This window comes from Triticum urartu, chromosome 1A (genome assembly GCF_056163025.1).
Source record: "Triticum urartu cultivar PI428250 chromosome 1A, HENAU_Tu73, whole genome shotgun sequence".
In the NCBI taxonomy this organism is placed as follows: domain Eukaryota; kingdom Viridiplantae; phylum Streptophyta; class Magnoliopsida; order Poales; family Poaceae; genus Triticum; species Triticum urartu.
Genome location: NC_141873.1, coordinates 170818354 through 170835874, shown reverse-complemented (window position 1 = coordinate 170835874; position 17521 = coordinate 170818354). Strand labels below are relative to the sequence as shown.

Below are 17521 nucleotides of genomic sequence, written 5' to 3'. Positions count from 1 at the left end.
AAGCTAACCATAGCATGAAACATATGGATCCAAATCAGCCCCTTACGAAGCAACGTATAAACTAGGGTTTAAGCTTCTGTCACTCTAGCAACCCATCATCTACTTATTACGTCCCAATGCCTTCCCCTAGGCCCAAACGATGGTGAAGTTTCATGTAGTCGATGTTCACATGACACCACTAGAGGAAAGACAACATACATCTCATCAAAATATCGAACGAATACCAAATTCACATGACTACTTATAGCAAGACTTCTCCCATGTCCTCAGGAACAAACGTAACTACTCACAAATCATATTCATGTTCATAATCAGAGGGGTATTAATATGCATAAAGGATCTGAACATATGATCTTCCACCAAATAAACCAACTAGCATCAACTACAAGGAGTAATCAACACTACTAGCAACCCACAGGTACCAATCTGAGGTTTTGAGACAAATATTGGATACAAGAGATGAACTAGGGTTTGAGAGGAGATGGTGTTGGTGAAGATGTTGATGGAGATTGACCCCCTCCCAATGAGAGGATCGATGGTGATGACGATGGTGACGATTTCCCCCTCTCGGAGGGATGTTTCCCCGGCAGAACAGCTCCATCAGAGCCCTAGATTGGTTCTGCCAAGGTTCCACCTCGAGACGGTGGCGCTTCCTCTCGAAAGCTTCCTTCTGATTTTTCCAGGGAGAAAGACTTCATATAGCAAAAGATGGGCACCGGAGGCCTGCCAGGGGGCCACGAGGCAGGGTGGCGCGCCCAGGGGGTAGGGCATGCCCCCACCCTCGTGGACGGTGGGTGGCCTCCCTTTGGTGCTTTCTTCGCCCAATATTTTTTATATATTCCAAAACTGACTTTCGTCGAGTTTCAATACTTTTGGAGTTGTGCAGAATAGGTATCTAATATTTGCCCCTTTTCCAGCCCAGAATTCCAGCTGCCGGCATTCTCCCTCTTCGTGTAAACCTTGTAAAATAAGAAAGAATATACATAAGTATTGTAACATAATGTGTAATAACAACCCATAATGCAATAAATATTGATATAAAACATGATACAAAATGAACGTGTCACTGATGCACAGGAAGAGCAGTTGAATATACAAACATTGTCGACAAATGCAATGAGAAATACAAAAAAGGACGGCATGATATAATCTTTTTTTTGACGAGCGGCATGATATAATCTATTATATAATTAAGACAAAAGGCAAACAAGCCATCACATTAATCCACATAGATTAAATTATCTCCACCGTTAATTTTTTAAGGTAACGGATGAGATTTAAAGATATTAAAAGTTACATACAACTATTGTAGGTACTAATAATTTGTTTGTCATGCACCACTGACACGCCTATCATCCTAAACATGCCAGCCTTTTTAATGTGTCCTAGACAACCACAAATACCCGCCACACAAAAAGTATAGGTGTACGATATAGTAGTTGTCATAGAAGAGTATACTATATGAAATCTACTGTTCACAGTTCCAAATCTACACAGACTCAACCAAAGAACTCCACGCGTGGTTGGAATTCCAAATCTATACACACGGACTCAACCAAAGAACTCCACTCGAGGTCGGCTAACACGAACTCCAAGTAGCTGTAAACTTGCATTAAAAAAAAGAAAACACAAGTGACACAATAAAATGTACTTAATACATGAACTCGTGAACATTTGTACAGGAGAAGTTAATAGAAATAGTGGTCAATTACATCATATAATTTGGTTCTATACTCTTGTTTATATATCCTGAGTGCTACCTCTTTGTGATCAACTCTTTGTCCTCCGAATCGAATGACACGGCTACTGCCCCTTGTAGAAAAAGAAAGGACTCTATAATACCCATAAACATAAACTTATAATTGCAAAAAAAACCAGCCACAAGCACCATATATAAGGATATATTACAAAATACAATGTAGTTCATAGGCTCATTCTTCAATTTACATTGTGGACATCAAATCAAAATTATGAGGTATTGTTGTGAATTGCAAAACTTCTAAACCAGGTGCTAGCCTCAGAACATCCTTCAGTATATACCTACCACAAATTATAGTTAGATTAATAAAATACATATCCCTTTTTAGAAGCAAAAATACACAACCATCTAAAATAGAGAAACTTGGCGGCATGCGGCATAAAGAAGATATTGCTCATGCTCGCTTGAGACAAGGAATATAGCTAAAGAATTTTCCAAACCTTGAGAACGAACTACGATAAACAGCCAAAAAAATCTAATATTCTACATATGCTGGACACATGGATGTTACTACAAAAAGGGAAGGCATCAACAAGCATAAGTATCTCATTTTTAGCTACCAATATTAGCAAATATTCTGTTATGGGAAACTATTTAATGGTAGAAATTCCGAAATACGCAAAGTCATTCGTTTCACATCATCATCTTGCCGGTGACCAAATAAACACTATTGTTTCATGTGTAGTTCAACGCTGTATTTCAGAAAGTCTAACTGTGTCGGAAAAAAATTTGAAACCAACACTGTAAAAAAAAGCGTGCCTAAAACTGTCAAAAATTTGAACCTAGTCCAAGCACTTCCTAAAATACCTTGTTATGTTCTCTATGAGTGCACTTATTAATCTGTCAGTTGGTGTCATAAAGAGCATCGTCGAGACTCTTTTTGCTATGCAGCAACTAGTGTCATGTAAAAAGGGGTGGAATCATCAGGTGAAGATTTTGCATCCCTGAGTATAACTAATAAGGATATTGCACTACCTCCTGGTTGTCCTACCAGTAAAAAGTCATATTAACATATGAACCACATAGTTGCTGGGAAAACAATAGTTTCTAGGTGGGTTTTTAGCACCAACCCTTAGAATATCACAATGTTACTCATGCTGATACATCAACTCTATTCAACAGTGTACCAAATATGTCTTGCTTCAGACAGAGATAATGAATTAACAATTCCATCCTGTGTTTTTCAAACCCGGCAATTCTTAATGTTGCATGACCTTGTGGAGTCAAGTAGATATCACAAAATTCTATGAAAGACTACCAGCCAAAATGGCAAAAGAAAAGAAAGTTCAGCAGAGCAAAGAGAATAGAAAATTCATTATTACTTGGAAGCGACACATGTTCATTAACTGGGGGAGGCATGGTGTCATCTATTTTCAATGGCCTGAAATCAATCCAACAAGCTTCATCTACCAACGAGATAACCCATTAGGCCTTTTAACACTCTGCATCATCATCCCATCTGATCTGTCAGGTTGATAGTCAGCAAACAATACTTCAGCTTTGCACATGATTTAAGGACAATCTAATGGGAGCAATCATAGAAAAGTAAATCAACAGTGAATTGTTGTTTTTGCTTTTTTGGAGACATCTCTTACGATTAAAATACCTATCCAGAAGAATCAATATAAGGCATTGTGAGCAGATAAACATTATTGTTTCATTATCTCCCAACAAGCTAGCTCAAAAGCATTAACCAACTTAGTGTGTGCCTAGCCTTACAGAATATCATAGCACAGACATTCATTGAAGAAGACAAATGATTATAAACTCTGAGCCAGTCACACTACCACAAAAACATGATAAACCTTGAAAAAAAATACCAGCTCGAAGGTATGGAGGCAAAAGCACCAAAGGTATATGGGGAAGAACTCACCAGAGCAAAACCAATGGAACAATTACTAATCCCACTTACATGCAGCACCAGCGAAACCAATGATAAATTTAGACCGGTGCTTCAGCAAGAAATTACTTCACCACAATGGCAACCAACCACAACTCCTTTAAAGATGACTATAATGAATTTAACAGAGTAGTAGTTTAGTTTCCACAAGTGAAACAATGAACAAGATTATTGTATAAGTTTACTTAATTTGCTCACAGTAAGCTAAGTATTTATGTGCACAAAATAGGGAGGCACATTTTCTTCAGTCCTGATTACTGAATGGCAGGTACTAACTGAAGTAAACCAAGCATGTATGTGCTCTGAATATTCACAATTGCCAGTAAACAAAGTAACTAACTATATTTACCAAAATGTACAATGCCCAAGCTCAGCGAGGGAAACAAACACAAGGAATAGAGGTCGCACACCTGAAACCTGCTGAAGTTTGCGTCGGTCTCCCTCTCAAGGGCCAATCTAGAAACAAAATCAGCAAGCTATGTGCCTCCATGGTAAGTTTTCCATCTATAATTGAGAAGCACCTACAAAGATGGAATAGACATCAGCCATAAATCACAAGTTCTAGGCAAAGAAAGAGAATTCCTATAAAGCAAGTATCAAAACATTGCTCCCTTCAAGATGCTGTCCCCTCTGCATCATAACATTTTTTCCCGACCTTTGAAGACACTGCATTGAACCCTCTTCAGCAAATGGAGCATAGATTCATGAAGAGCTCCAGAAGAGATTAAATGGGTACAAATGACCATTACACATGTCATGAGTTAAATAGGTTTGTTATGATGACAGGAGCAAAAGCAAGTATACTATAAGGAATTAATTACGATATGGGATTACAACTTTGAGAAAACACTATAATAGGGAGAAATAATAAGGTACCCGAGCAAATCGGAAGAGCGGCGATAGAATAATAAGGTACATAGATATTAGAGGCAAATTGTTATCCGAAAATATATACATGGTTCAGTCTTATTTCAGAAATTAAAATTTTGATTTTTATGTGACCCACATTATAGAATAAGTGCTAGCCTTTTGACGAGTCCTATGCAATATCAGGAATCTAGATCCAACCAATGCACTCGACTTGCCCTGCAAATATATACATGGTTTAGAGTTATTTTCAGAAATTAGGATTTCAGCCACATTTGCAACTCCAACACCAAAAAGAACTGACCATTCATTTTTTAGAAGTTTGGACAGAAACAAAGAACAATGCTTACCTGATAGAAACCAAAAGAGTTGAAACATAGACTCTGATTGAGAAGCCAAATTGAGATGCCATTGAGCACTCCAAATCCCATGAAGGTCCTTCCATAGAAAGATTTGTGCTCAAAGGGCTTCATACATAATGCCACATGAAGTCAATAGAATGGAACAAAGAGATGCCAGGCTGTCAACATGGTTGCTGCACAATAAAGAATAAGGTTGAGTAAACTTTTAGGGTAAACCAATCTACTTTTCTTTTTCTAATATGTTTAGACTACTACTCTTTCCTTCTAAAAAATATCATTTGATAACTGGTACAACACGATCTCACTCTAGCTCCTTCTGCTCGACATATTCATTTTAGTATGTCACCTTAGCTGAGTGGTTGTATCATTCGAGTTAAGCTCACGGCTTGTTTATTTTGTTTTAACCATGGTGTGTTACAACCCACAATACCTATACATACTGAAAAACAAAATTTGCAGCTCGCACTAACCAATATAGTTTTTTTCCTGAATTTACACTTGCGATACCACATACCAAAATGGATGTTGTAGTTACGTGGATATCCGCTGGAAGAGAAGAAGTGAAGACTCTGTTCTTCAACTTTGTTGCCTATGCATACATACACATATTCAGTTGACGAAACATGGTTTACTTTATACTTACACACATGATCCTAAATCTGAGAAACCAGAAATGGCCTAGTCAAGCTACAACCTTTGAACACATACCTTATTTTGACAAATGGTGTGCAGTGTGATGGCCACGAACAACAAGACCTGGACCAAAATACCGAAGATGATTCCCATCCAAAGGCCCTGCCCATCTGTATAAGGAAGCAAGTGAAGGCAAGTTCAAAAGTAAGCATGAGAACACATGATAACTGAGCTAATATGTTCACTGACCGTTGTTTTTTAGAAGGGGATGACCCTGGCCTCTGCATAAGTGATGCACACAGCAAGTATTGACTGATGCATACCAAAACATTTTGTGGCTTCACATCCCTATGACAGACTCCAGGAACAGTAATGAATGTACACGAGCCCCCTGAATAGACACCACCAATGTAGAATTGACTTAGAATAGTTGCACAATGGAAGACACAAATTTCACATTTATTCATTGACAATTCACAAACCTGATAGGTGTAGAGCTTGATGTAGATAAGTGACATCCCCTGTTTGGCATTACTGTAGTTCTTAAGCCCGCGGTAGAGCGTCTCCGGGACATACTCCATGACAAGGTTCAGAAACAGCTCACTTCACTTGTGGTTGAGAAGAAGCAGTGCTTGAGGGAGACAACATTGGAATGGTTAATCGAACGCATAAGCTGCAGCTCCCGACAGTACCTTCTTAGTGGCCACCGTCTCCCCAGTTTCCAAGCATTTAGCCTACACATGCAACCATTTCGCTAAACATCAGGCTGGTGATGGACAACACAAACAGAGAAACAAATATTGGCTAGAGCAATCACGTGAAAGACGGCACCAAACGAACCAGTGCCCAAAATGTGCTCTGCCATGTAGCTTTTGCGTTCCATCTGGTTTCATCCTTTATAGGTCCGAATTTTGAGCAGGCAAATAAACTCGTCTCATGGAGCAACAACTGCCAAATCCACCTTCTTTTGGCACTCTGGTTTTCCATCACATGGCTTCTTTATCCAGTGATTTTCAGGAAGGTGGCAATCTCCCAACATACTTCTCATAACAACTAACAGGCAATGCCGTTCCTACCAGTGTGACCACCAGCAGAACCCATTCGGGCTTCCATGGCCTTATCCTCTATTATATATTTATATGAAGACTGGTTAGTGAAATAGGCAAAGTAGTAAAGTAACTGATTTGTGCATCATAAGTACAAATTTCTGATTACTGCGAGTAATCAGTAGTAGTAGCATCTGGGACGAAATTTCAGTTTGGACTCAACAACACATCTCACTAAGGCAATACTGGCCGTAAAACTCAGGCAAAGAGACATAAGGGAAACATAAGAGACGGACATCGCACATGTCACCGGCCTGAGCTCGACCGCATGTTGTCCTCATTTCCTCCAACTCGAGGGCGGCGTGCGGAAGCAGGGGAGGAGTCGCCGCTGGCGAGCAAGAGGGATAGGAAGAGGGCAAATCAGGCGGAGCAAAAGGGTGGAAGGAAGACCAACGAAGGCTACGACGGCGTCCTTCCCTGCCTCGTACCCTCCCCAGATCGGGCCCCGAAACAGCCGCCACCGTCTCCATTGTCTCGTGCCCGAGTGGCACCTCATCGCAGCTCGACGCCGCCACCACCGCTCCTCTCGCGCCGCCGCTGATGTATCCGCCGCTCCCCCGCCTTGAGCCAGTCCGCCGCCATGGAGCCTTAGCGGGAGGAGGAGAAACATGAAGGGGAGGAGGCGGAGGGGGTGACACGGGGCTCGAGAGCGGAGGGATTAATTGGTGGCTGGAAGACGCGAGGGGAGGCCCCAGATCGAGCGGAGCAGCGGCGATGGAGGGAGAGGAGGCCGCCGGAGTTGGGGTTTTGTGGTTGGGGCGTGTGCCCCCACCCTCTACCGCCCGTCAGCTCTGCAGGCCGCGCCCCGCGCCACCCGCGCAAGCCCGCTGCTGCTTCTGGGCGCCACCCGCGTGCGCTGCTGCTCGCCCCGCCTGACCGCCCCGTGCGCGGCTCGTTTGCGCACCGCACGCGTCGGCCACGCCCTGTCCCGCGCCCTTTAGCGCTACCCCGCGCACGCCCGGCGCTGCTCGCTTCCGCTGCGCCCTTCCGCAGCCGCCGCGGCCCGACCGCGTCTGCTTCCCTTCACCGCCCGCCTACGCCTGCCGCTGCACGCCCAGCGTTGCTTGCTTCTGCTGCGCCCTTCGGCAGCCGCCACGCCTGCCGCCGCCGCGGCCCGACCGCATCTGCCTCCCTTCATCTCCCGCCTACGCCTGCCGCTGCCTCCCGCTTCGCCGCTGCGCGCCCACAGCCGCGGCGACTACAGATGGAGGATGGGGAGGCGTCGTGGGAAGAAAGAGATGAGCGGCGATGGTGACAACGCGCTGGGCCTTCGAGAGGAGGAGGAGAGAAGTGGAGGGGAGGAGGAGGCGGCGCAGCGAGGAGGGGACGCGGAGGATTGTCCCGAGAGCGCTAGGTTTCCGGGAGAGGACTGTCCTGGCTCTTGTCGAGGATCTCGTTTTCGGGAGTGGATTGCTCTGCCTTGTTCACGCAGGCTCTAGGAAACCCTGCTTCTGCTCGATGGATCCATAGGCTCGTGACCACACCCGTCATCCTCTTTTGAAGCAGTCATGAAGGTTAAAAAAAGTGGATGGCTGACCAGACGCCAGCAGCCAAAAAATACACTGTTGCATTTCGAGCAACCCAATCTTGCGGCCGAACGCGTCGCGCGTGCGCAATGCCCCCGGATGGGCGGGTACTCTAGCAAGGTTTATATGTTCAATCTCGTTTTCGGGAGTGGATTGCTCTGCCTTGTTCACACAAGCTCTAGGAAACCCTCCCTCTGCTCGATGGACCCATAGGCTCGCGACCCCACCCGTCATCCTCTTCTGAAGCAGTCATGAAGGTTAAAAAAGTGGATGGCTGACCAGACGCCAGCAGCCAAAAAATACACTGTTGCACTTCGAGCAACCCAATCCTGCGGCCGAACGCGTCGCGCGTGCGCAATGCCCCCGGATGGGCGGGTACTCTAGCAAGGTTTATATGTTCAATGCCATGTATTCATGTTACTACAGAGTGATCCATGCTTCTTTTGAGTATGTACAGTAAGGATGATTTTGAGATATGGTTATGCTATATCCATCCATGTCCCTATTTGCATTTATGGAGTGTCCTAGCATGACTCAATCTTGCTCTACTTTTTGCTATAAAATGTTTCTGGCAGATTGTTTACGTGTTAATCAATTTTGCCAAGGTCGTTGTAGTTGATCCATGCATGCTATGAACTTGTTCTTGCTTTGGTTAGCTTCATGATCATGTCTTCTTTCTGGTAGTATGCTTATCTTGTCATGCAATGCCTAGTGTTGAGTGAATCAAGCTCCCAAACATGCCTTCATAATTCTGTTTATGCCATGTCCAGTTTTCTGCAAAGTCTGAATCTGTTAACGAAACTTGCTATGTTTACATGGGTGCTATCATATCTTCTAATCCTTTTTGGCTTATGGTCAGTAAGGGACTTTTTTTATATGCTTTGAGTAGATTCATGCCATGCCTTGTATTGCTATGTTATGTTCCTGTAGCATGTTCTTATCTTGCTCTAAACATTGCTTCCTGATGTTAATTCCTGACATGTTAGTATTTTCACTAAGTCTGTCATGCTGATATCTTTTGCCCTTTTGCCATGCTTGTTTGAACATGCTCTTGTGTGATTTAGCCGTAGCTCAGTGTTCATATTTTGTCAAGCATCTTGAGTAGATCACTGCCATGTGCTTTTTTGCTATGTTGGAGTGCAGTAGCTTAGTTTCTTGTTGCATTCTAGATGGCATTGTGTTGTTAATCGCAGAATTGTGCCATTCTTGTTTTGCTTACCATTTCCAAACCGTGCATCCGATTCCGGTGATTTTTATATCAATTTTGACCGAAATCAACTCATCTTTCCAGAGGCGCACTTGGGTTGCCAAGTTGATGCCTGGTTCAATATTTTCCTTCCGGAGCATGCATATGCATTGCATATCACATCCCGCATATCATGCCATGTTTTGCATCATGTTGCTTGCGCATTGCACCGTGGTTGATTGTGGTTCCCTTTGCTTGTGTTCTTGCCTTAGGGAGAGCCGGGAGACGAGTACGTGATCGAGGACCCATTGAGTACGTTTACGAGGATCAAGCTTTCGTCAACTCGGAGAACTTTGCAGGCAAGATGACCATACCCTCGAAATCACTTCTATCTTTGCTTGCTAGTTGCTCGCTCTTTTGCTATGTTGCGATACCTACCACTTGCTATATCATGCCTCCCATATTGCCATGTCAAACCTCTAACCCACCTTGTCCTAGCAAATCGTTGTTTGGCTATGTTACCGCTTTGCTCAGCCCCTCTTATAGCGTTGTTAGTTACAGGTGAAGATGGAGTTTGTTCCATGCTGGGACATGGATATTTGTTGGGATATCACAATATCTCTTATTTTAATTAATGCATCTATATACTTGGTAAAGGGTGGAAGGCTCGACCTTATGCCTGGTGTTTTGTTCCACTCTTGCCGCTCTAGTTTCCGTCATACCGGTGTTATGTTTCTTGGTTTTGCGTTCCTTACGCGGTTGGGTTATAATGGGAACCCCTTGACAGTTTGCTTTGAATAAAAATCCTCCAGTAAGGCCCAACCTTGGTTTTACATTTGCACTAACAACCTACCACCTTCCCTTGGGTTTTGCAGTCTCAAGGGTCATCTTTATTTTTAACCCTCCCGGGCCAGTGCTTCTCTAAGTGTTGGTCTGACCTGAGCGATGTCTAGCGCCCCCTGGGAAACCAAGGTTCTGCAGTCTCAAGGGTCATCTTTATTTTTAACCCTCCCGGGCCAGTGCTTCTCTAAGTGTTGGTCTGACCTGAGCGATGTCTAGCCCCCCCTGGGAAACCAAGGTCTATGCCAACCCGACGTCTTGCTCATCCGGTGTGCCCTTAGAACGAGATATGTGCAGCTCCTATCGGGATTTGTCGGCACATTCGGGCGGCTTTGCTAGTCTTGTTTTACCATTGTCGAAATGTCTTGTAACTGGGATTCCGAGTCTGATCGGGTCTTCCTGGGAGAAGGAATATCCTTCGTTGACCGTGAGAGCTTGTGATGGGCTAAGTTGGGACACCCCTACAGGGTTTTGAACTTTCGAAAGCCGTGCCTGCGGTTATGGCGCACCAGACAGGGAGTGCGCCACTACTGAAATTTTTTTTATTCTTTTTTTTGCAAAACTACTAATGGCGCACCGCCTCACAGTGCGCCATTACTAGTTTAAACTACTAATGGCGCACCCTGTAGAAGTGCGCCCTTAGTATATATTTTGATATCATGAATATTTTTAAATTTCATGGGCACTTTTTGATATCATGAATATTTTTAAATTTCATGGGCACTTTTTGAATTCACGAATATTTTTTCAAATTTGATGATATTTTTTCATATTCAATATGATAAAATATTGAATATTCATGAGGACACTCGATCTCGATCCCCCTCCATCTTGATCTCGATTCCCCCTCCATCTCGATCTCGATCCCACCCGCGCCTCCTCTCCCCTCTTCATTTTAAAAAAATATATAATAAAAAAGTGTAGACTACAATTGTTGTTAAACAACAATTATTACTGTTTTTATAAAAAAATATTACTGTTTCATATTCATATTCATTTTCTAAAAAATTATTACATGCAACAAAAAAAATTACTTATGGCGCACCTCTGGCTGGTGTGCCATTGCTATATATAAAAAAAATTACTAATGGTGCACCTCTGCCTGGTGCGCCATTGCTATGTAAAAAAAAAGATTACTAATGGCGCACCTCTGCATGGTGCGCCATTGCTATGTAAAAAAAGATTACTAATGGCGCACCGACCGCAGGTGCGCCATTAGTAAGATTCCCCGTAGCTAATTCCCTCCCTCTCGCCAGATCTCCTTCATCCCTCTCCCTTGCCCCTAGCTAATTCCCCCCGCTGCCCCGACCCACGCCGCCGCCGCCGACCCCCCGCACCCTCCCCCGCTCCACCGCCGCCGATGACCCACCGCACCCTCCCCCGCTCCACCGCCGCCGACGACCCCCCGCACCCTCCCCCGCTCCACCGCCGCCGCCGACCCCCCGCACCCTCCCCCGCTCCACCGTCACAAATGAATGCAACTAAAAATCCAAAAAAAAAACAAATTTGTTTATATTTTCAAATAACAAATTTGATGATATTTTCAAATAATAAATTTGATGATATTTTTTCGATTCATAAATATTTTCAAATAACAAATTTCATGATATTTTTTTAAAAATATTACTGTTTTTATAAAAATTTATTACTGTTTCATATTCATATTCATTTTCATATTCATATTCATTTTCATATTCATATTCATATTAATTTTCTATTAAATTATTAGATGCAACAAAATAACAATAAAAAAAATCTTACTTATGGCGCACGGCTGGCTGGTGCGCCATTGCTATCTAAAAAAAGAATACTAATGGCGCACCGTCTCGGGGGTGCACCATTGCTATAAAAAAACATACTAATGGCGCACCGCCAGGGGGTGCGCCATTAGTAATCTTCCCCCCTAGTCGCCCGATCCCTTCGTCCCTCCCGCTCGCCAGATTCACTCCCCCCTCGCCAGATTCATTCCCCCCTATTCCTCACCGCCGACGGCCTGCCCCGCTCCTTCCCTCCACTCCTCAATCGCCCTCTCGGTCCTCGCCGCTGACGGCCTGCCCCGCTCCTTCCCTCCACCCCGAGCGCCGCCTCCGCGCGTCACCGCGGCCACCGACCGCCCCGTCCTCCGTCGTCGTGCCTAGGAGCTGCGCCAGGAGCAACACCATCATCACCTTCATCGCCTACATCCACGGATTGGAGCCGGGTCATCAAGGATCGAGCGCATCGGCCTCTTCTTCCTCATCACCGACCACTGCTTCTCGGCGTCGATCCGTGCTGCCCCGACCACCCTCGGCCTCGCCGTCTCCTTCCCCAGCTCTGCGGTGAGCGTCTCCATCGATTCCCCTCTTTTTCTCCTTGTTTAGTCACCGTTTGTGCATGCGGGCTCGTGCTCACCGCGCCGGCCGTGCTCACCGAGCGTCTCCATACTGCTTATATTGCAAGAAAGTTTAAAATTCAATCTATGCATCACATGTTATAGTCTGAGGAAAAGTTCACTGAAATTGTTGTAGTTTAAAAAACAGTTAACTGAAACTGTTGTAGTCTGAAACTGTCAGGAGTTGGTAATTATCGGACTAAGTGATCTGGGGGTCTTGATATATAGCAATGAAGATGGCAATTTAGCATCCTGCTTGCTAATACTTGTTACTGACCTTCTGCAGATCCATTATTAGTTAGTACTGTTATAGAGTATCCGAGGGTGCTAGCCTTTAACTGTACCGATTTTTATGGTGAGAAGATAACTTTTTCAACTAGTTTGTTTACTCTATTTTTGGGACAAAGGCAGACAGGCGCTCTACTGATTTCATTAAGAGAAAGGGTAGCAGGCTCAATATTTGTAGAAAATTCTTTCTCTTGCTGCTTTCTGGGTTTCAGAGTCTTGTGGACACATATCAACATGATTCGTTTTAAGTTTGATTCAAGACATAAATGACATTAATGTTTAGCTCATAGTATCTAAAGTGTTAGGAATTCTGTGTTGTTTCTAAAAGCTCTACAATATCCAGATTTTATGATATTTGTACATCCACAAGACTTAGCCTGAAATCTGTGTTGTTTCTGAATATTCGTAGTGAATAGTTTCAGTATTACTTTTTTTAAACATGTCAGTATTGCTTTGCATAATGCATAATGTTTTGTTCAAGCTTAGGTACAGCAGTACAGTCCATATGAGGCTGTTTATTCAGTTTGTTGTGCTCTGGTGATTGGTTGCAAAAAATTGCCCCTGTTCATTCAGTTTTGCTTGCATGATGGAAGGGGAAAAATGCTAAAAGTGTCCTCCAATACCCCGGTCCATGCATCAAATCCTTTTGGATGTTTTGGATGTTTTGTCTCCGACCATTGTGTCGTGATGAATTTGCAGGTACCCCGAGAGGCCCTTGAGTTTGCCGGAATGTCGATTAACTTCCGCTACGGCAAATTCGGGTACTCCATATGTCCTATTTTCAGGAAAGGTCATGCTGAAATTTTTCGTGAATTTTAGCATGACTTTGCTAAAAATAGGACATATGGAGTACTTGCGACTAATGCATGGGCCGGGGTATCTTAGTACTTAGTTAAGTAGGATCAACTGCCCCGCCATTCTTGCTGCATTAAACCATAGGTGGCAATAGAGCCAAGTGATTAGGCCCAACTTAGAATTCTCGTTAGCATCGATAAACCCTAGATGATAAACCCAACATAGGTGGCAATAGAGCCAAGTGATTAGTGCCAAGTGATTAGGCCCAACCTAGGGTGCCTCGGCATCGATAAACCTTAAATGATGAAAACTTAACTTCGCTTCTATAGGGTGCCTCGGTGTCGATGATAACCTAAATGATGTACGCTTAGGCTTTAGGGTGCCTCGGCGTCGACAAAACCTAAATGATGAAAGCTTAGGCTTTTAGGGTGCCTCGACATCGACAAACCCTAAATGATAAAACCTTGGCTTTTAGGGTGCCTCGGTGTCGACAAGAACCTAAATGATGAAAGCTTAGGCTTTTAGGGTGCCTCAGCGTCGAAAAACCCTAAATGATAAAAGCTTAGCTTTTAGGATGCCTCGGTGTCGACAAACCCTCAATCAAACTCCGCAACATTATGGTAAATACGTGCCACTAGTGCATGTGTTCAACTACGGTAACTACCATGGAGATACCCTGGTAAGATTTTTACTATTGCGACATTCGTGCATCTTTTGCATACTTCTAAAACTAGTACATCATTGCTAACTATGAAGTTATTACTATGTTTTTCAACAGATAATCCCAGAGAATTGTGTGCCTCATATGATGTATCAGAAAGGTAGTGTTAATGTGTTGAACATACAGCCAGGTCATCCTACGAATCTCAACTGTCCATACGAGATTTCTAAAAGAAGTGGAGACATGAAAATCAAAGGATGGAAAAATGTATGGACAGTCGTAAGGAGCTTCTTGGAAGCAAAAGGAAGCGAAGCGCGAGAATTGGAGACAGGATGTTCTCCATTCTCCATAATGGAGAGTCAGGGTCTATATTGTTTTATGCTATTTTAGCTTAAATAGGGTATTTAGGTCTTGCCTAATACTGATGATCATGTGCTAAGAACAATTAAGTAGGGTTGGTTCGATGACTATCAAGATGATGATCGTATGACTTGTTATGAATAACGAGTAGAAGTTGTATGATGATGATTAGTAGGACTTGTTAGGATTAGTATTACTTCCGACAAACTCGATACTCGCGGTCTCGAGACTTGTAATGTTTTATCTTTGTTCGGTCTTTTGAATTCGGAGACTAATATGATGAATTGTATTCGGAGACTAATTTTCTATTGTATTCGATGAATCTGCTGTTGCTGTGTGCTACTGTCTATATTCTGTCAAATAATATATTTTGTAACATGTGCAAAAATCAGAAAAGTAAAAAAAAAACCTAATATTCATACTAATGGCGCATCACTACAGAGTGTGCCATTAGTATGCCAAGTATACTAATGGTGCATCCATCCGCAGTGCGCCATTAGTGTGCCAAAGCACATGGTTAAATATGGCCCCTGGGAGGCACACTAATGGCGCATGGTGTTATATACTAATGGCGCACTGGGTGGTGCGCCATTAGTATACTAGATACTAATGGCGCACCAGTGGTGCGCCATTAGTAAAAGTTACTAGTGGCGTGCTACTAATGGCGCACCAGTGATGCGCCATTAGTAGGCAAAACTGGTGCGCCATTAGTAGGCCTTTTCCTAGTAGTGCTCCCACGTGTCGGGGCATGACTTAGAGGCATAAACGCATGGTAGGCATGCCGCAAGAGGGGTAATCTTTACACATCCCATGTACTCAATAAGAAAGGGATAAAGAGTTGGCTTACAATTGCCACTTCACACAAATACAAGTTAAACATACACCATCCAGAATACAATCAAGGTCTGACTACAGAACCAAAATAAAAGAAGAAAATCCCAAATGCTAGATCCCCGATCGTCCCAACTAGGCTCCACTACTGATCAACAGGAAACGAAACAACACAACGAACACGATCTTCATCGAGCTCCCACTTGAGCTCAGTTGCGTCATATGCACTGGTATCATCGACACCTGCAACTGTTTGGAAGTATCCGTGAGCCACGAGGACTCAGCAATCTCACACCCGCGAGATCAAGACTATTTAAGCTTATGGGTAGGAAAGGGATAATGAGGTGTGTAAGTGCATCTAGTGCCACCCCTAGTTGGTTTTGGAGTATTAACGACAAACCTAGTCGAGGGAGTAATGTGTTTGTGAGAATTGCAGGATAACACAGGTAGAAGTTCCTCATTGATTCGGTTTTCCTACCAGAGATGAACCCTAAAAATGTATGAAGACATTGAAGTCAAAGGTGGTATATGAAGATATTCACATTGAAGACTATGACAAGAGAAGACACCACATGAAGCCTATGGAGCTCGAAGACTTAGATCTTTCGTAGTTCTTTTTCTTTTGTGTTGAGTCATAGGAACCACCGTACTGTTAAGTGGGGTCCAAGAGAACCAGTCTGACTGACTGAAGTGATGCCTAACCAAAAACCTATGTCTTCGAGTGAAGACTATGAGAGCGAATCTTGTCCAGAGTTGGACAAGTCAGCTTTGCTTGTAGCCCAAGTAAAGTTGCCGTGTGAGTTTGAAATCTGACCGTTGGAACACGCGTCAGTTCCTTAGTGACCCAGGGTCATTTCGGACAAATCAGGTCGGGTTGCCAAGTGGCTATAAATAGCCCACCCCCTACAACCATAAATGGTTGGCTGCTCAGATTGAGAGTACGGCTTTTGTCGTTTGAGAGCAACCCACCTCGAAGCCTTTGAGAGAGAATTCCTTGCGAGGATAAAGCCCTAACCACCCAGAGCCAGAGAGAATTGGGCATCACTTAAGTCTTCTTGTCTGTGTGATCTGAAGACTTATTACACTTGAGGACTGTGCATCCTCCAGCCGGTTAGGCGTCGCGTTCTGAGCATCCAAGAGACATTGTGGATTGCCAGTGAACGAAGTCTGTGAAGGTTTGGTAGTCTACCTTGAAGACTTACCAGGGTGATTGGGCGAGGTCTGTGTGACCTTAGCTCAAGGGGAATACGGTGAGGACTGGGTGTCCTGAGCTGCGTGTTCAGGACTGGGTGTCCGGGACTGTGTGTCCTAAGATTTAAATACCTAGCCGCCCCAACCAGAAATACAGTTGTCACAGCAACTGGAACTGGTCCAACAAATCATTGTCTTCAACGAGTCACTGGTTTCATCTTCCCTTCCCTTTACTTACTGTTGCTCCTTGTGAAGTCATTGTATGTTTGCACTATCTTTTGTCTTCACTGAGTGACTGCATGCTTTGTATGGCTTCATAATATCTTCCTACCTGAGCCTTACTACATTGTTGCTATTAAGTCATTGTGCTTTCACTTCATTGAACACTTGACTATGGCTTGCCTAGTGTAGTCTACCTTCCGCTGCATGGCAATAGGTTTATTTCTATCATTTGTCTTCATAACTTCCACGTTTTGAAGACTTTCATAAAAATCGCCTATTCACCCCCCTCTAGTCGATATAACGCACTTTCAAGGTGGAGCTACAACAAGCACTAAGCATATATGGTGGCTAACATACGCAAATAAGAGCGAGAAGAGAAGCAACGCACGGTCATGAACTAGAAGTAATCAAGAAGTGATCCTGAAACTACTTACGTTCAAGCATAACACAAGAACCGTGTTCACTTCCCGGACTCTGCCAAAGGACAGTATGGCCGTGTGAGTGCTTTGAAGACATCTAAGCTGGTCTGGGACTAGCTCTCCAAGGTCAATGAAGGCATCTCAACCCAGAGAGATCATAGAATCAGTGTCCTTCGCAACCTCTTCAACCGCTTCAAGCGAAAT

General features: G+C 43.7%; 1 protein-coding gene across 9 annotated transcripts; it reads right to left on the bottom strand.

The window, feature by feature from the left end:
* Positions 1-1633: 1633 nt before the first annotated feature.
* On the bottom strand, positions 1634-8107 carry LOC147990497 (uncharacterized). Of its 9 annotated transcripts, none has more exons than XR_015599627.1 (11): positions 6864-8104; positions 6362-6645; positions 6004-6255; positions 5771-5912; positions 5597-5691; positions 5403-5477; positions 4877-5061; positions 4666-4745; positions 4070-4180; positions 3082-3223; positions 1859-2040 (listed from the first exon to the last, which is right to left on the bottom strand). XR_015599627.1 is itself a non-coding variant. In XM_087516663.1 (9 exons), exons 6-9 carry the CDS (start codon positions 4997-4999, stop codon positions 3166-3168), a joined length of 372 nt encoding a protein of 123 aa, XP_087372789.1. In that variant the 5' UTR covers positions 5000-5061; positions 5403-5477; positions 5597-5691; positions 5771-5912; positions 6004-6255; positions 6362-8105; the 3' UTR covers positions 2895-3165. The 9 variants fall into 9 exon arrangements, 1 of the variants encoding a protein (XP_087372789.1); XR_015599633.1 differs by adding an exon at positions 3633-3769 and having other exon boundaries at positions 1861-2040; positions 6362-8105; XR_015599629.1 differs by lacking the exon at positions 1859-2040 and adding exons at positions 1634-1812; positions 3633-3769 and having other exon boundaries at positions 4070-4745; positions 6362-8107.
* Positions 8108-17521: the final 9414 nt, after the last annotated feature.

Coding starts and splice junctions, on each gene's coding strand:
- LOC147990497 (XM_087516663.1), bottom strand. CDS start 4,999: ATGAAGCCCTTTGAGCACAAATCTTTCTATGGAAGGACCTTCATGGGA. Junction 4,746..4,876: donor ACTCTTTTGGTTTCTATCAG/GTAAGCATTGTT, acceptor ATATATTTGCAG/GGCAAGTCGAGTGCATTGGT. Junction 3,224..4,069: donor CAAACTTCAGCAGGTTTCAG/GTGTGCGACCTC, acceptor TCAACCTGACAG/ATCAGATGGGATGATGATGC.